This window comes from Nicotiana sylvestris, chromosome 9, assembly GCF_000393655.2.
Source record: "Nicotiana sylvestris chromosome 9, ASM39365v2, whole genome shotgun sequence".
Classification (NCBI taxonomy): Eukaryota; Viridiplantae; Streptophyta; class Magnoliopsida; order Solanales; family Solanaceae; genus Nicotiana; species Nicotiana sylvestris.
Window position 1 is genome coordinate 132,844,866 of NC_091065.1, and position 2,468 is coordinate 132,847,333.

The 2,468-nt window shown below is 40.2% G+C and overlaps 1 protein-coding gene across 1 annotated transcript; it reads left to right on the forward strand.

Moving 5' to 3' along the window:
* Window positions 1-1,121: 1,121 nt before the first annotated feature.
* LOC138878245 (uncharacterized) lies at window positions 1,122-1,691 on the forward strand. Its single transcript, XM_070157910.1, has 2 exons — window positions 1,122-1,351; window positions 1,529-1,691. Exons 1-2 carry the CDS (start codon window positions 1,122-1,124, stop codon window positions 1,689-1,691), a joined length of 393 nt encoding a protein of 130 aa, XP_070014011.1.
* The last annotated feature ends 777 nt before the right edge of the window (window positions 1,692-2,468 follow it).

Sequence of the window (2,468 nt, forward strand, 5' to 3'; positions counted from 1 at the left end):
CTATAATTGCAAAATTATTGTAATTATAGCCAAACAATGCCAAATTGGCTAATTTATGAAATAATTAAATCCTAATAGGATTAAAAATGATATATTGAGCTAAGAGATACTTGGAAATTACTTGTAATGTAATTTATGAATAATTATTGGATATAAAGTACTGAATAAATTAGAAAATAAATTGATAATAATATGGAAAATTATGGAAAAATACCAATTATTATAAAAAGTGATTTTGAAGGCATATATGCAAATTTGAAAATTAGTTTGAGGAAAAATTGGGTATCAACAACTGCCCCTCTTTACCCGGGAAGGATGAAAGAGTTTTCGGGTAAAGAAATAATGGCCAATTTTGACCGAGCGAAACGGTTTGGGAAGATTTAGGCCGCACCCTGGCTTCCGAGTTGCCTATATATCCCTGGTTTTACAGGAATCAAACTGTATGTAGTTTAGGATCCATCGGCGGAGTATACCGATGAAGTCATTTCAAGAACGGACGCAACATCTAGGGCTGAGTGAGTGAACGGTTTACAAGAATGGTTAGGTTTGATATGGCTGAGGGAACTGGAGCGGGATCCCTCCCGCTGGGATAGTCGTTGCTCACTGGGTTACCTGCCAATAAACGATACAAGCATATATTGCATAATTTAAACATGATGCAAATTCCCGTTGGACCATGAATGTTATCTTCGGACGATGAGGATGATGTCCTTAGACCATGATGTCCTGGGCCATGAAACGTATGATAAGGGATTCGCAGGCCATGAAATGATGTTCTCGGGCTATGAGGATGGTGCCTCCGAACCATGACGCCTTTGAATAATGATATGTAAAAGATTGAAAGAGATCCTCAGGCCATGACATGGTGTTCTCGGGCTATAAAGATGGTGCCTCCAAACGATGACACCTTTGGATGAGTTGGCGATATTTCAGCCTCGGTACTGCCAACATCTTCGTGAAGAGGTGGCGATGTTGTTGAAGAATGGTCATCTTAGAGAACTTTTAAGTGACCGCCCCAAGAACAACTATGGTAGAAATGGGATAATGCGAGGCCATCAAAGCCGGTAGTAGAGTCACCTCGGATGACAATCAATATGATCTTCAGAGGGGACAAGGTAAACATGGTGACATTTTCGACAGCAAAGAAGACGAAGATATCGGTGACGCACGACAAGAGGATCCGGGAAGTCGTAGAATATGCCATCACCTTCACAGAGGAAGATGCAGATGGACTCCTCCTACCGCACAATGATGCTTTGGTAATTTCTCTTAATGTTTTAGATCTCAAGATTAAGCATGTTTTGGTTGATCCAGGGAATTCAGCCAACATCATAAAATGGGGAGTTCTAGAGTAAGCAAAGTTAATCGAGAACATCATTCCAGCGACAAAGCTCCTAGCTAGCTTTAATCTAACAAGTGTGACAACTCGAGGAGAAATTTTGCTGCCCATACATACCAAAGGTGTAACAAAGACTATCTTGTTCGAAGTGGTAGATGTTGACATGGGCTATAATGTAATCCTTATAAGGTCGTGGATACATGAAATGAATGTTGTACCTTCAATCTACCATCAACTGTTAAAGTTTCCAACACCAGAAGGGATCAAACAGATTAGAGGAGACCAACCAGCTGGAAGGGAGATGAATGCAGTAATTGTTTCCAGCAGCAAGGGCAAAGAAACCAGCAAATAGCAATCACAAGAACTGGTGGCTTCCCCCATCCAAATTAAAGATGATAAAAACAAGGAGGCATCGGAATTATATCAGGTATCGAGATCCTTTCAAGTACCGGAGGTGACAGATGCAACCAAGTCAACCATAGAAAAACTCGAACAAGTGGCTTTGTTTGAAGAGTTTCTGGAAAGAGAATTTTATTTAGGAATGGGGTTGAGTCCCGAACTCAGGTTAAAACTTATAGATTTTCTTAAATATAATGTTGATTGCCTTGCATAGTCGCATTCGGATATGACCGGTATTCCATTGGAGGTAGAGCTTCACAAACTAAGTCTAGGTCGAAACTTCCCTCAGGTAAGGCAGAAGAAACGACCGATAAGGTCAAAAACATGTTTGTTAAGGAAGAGGTAACCTGATTACTTAACACCGGTTCAATTCGAGAGGTAAAGTACCCCGAGTGGCTAGCTAACGTAGTAGTAGTGCTTAAAAAGAATAACAAATTTAGGATGTGTGTAGATTATAAGGATTTAAATAAGGATGTGTGTAGCTTAGGCCTTATTTTCAATATCAACCAATAGTCGTTGCGACAACCTTTCCCTTAAGGAATGTCCTTCATAAGCCTGAGTTGTCAAGTGATTTGGCTAAGTGGGCAATCAAAGTTAGCGAATTCGACATTTAACACAAGCCAAGGACTGCAATTAAGTCACAAGTTTTGGCCAACTTCGTGGACGATTTCGGTCCAAGATTAATGGCTTTAGCTGCTAAATAAGCAGTGTTGGTATCGAGAATGGTATC

Bases quoted from the DNA above. Each gene is read 5' to 3' on its own strand.
- LOC138878245 (XM_070157910.1), top strand. From the start codon at position 1,122: ATGGTGACATTTTCGACAGCAAAGAAGACGAAGATATCGGTGACGCAC. The intron at 1,352-1,528 runs GTAAGCAAAGTT...AATCCTTATAAG, and splicing joins ATAAAATGGGGAGTTCTAGA to GTCGTGGATACATGAAATGA.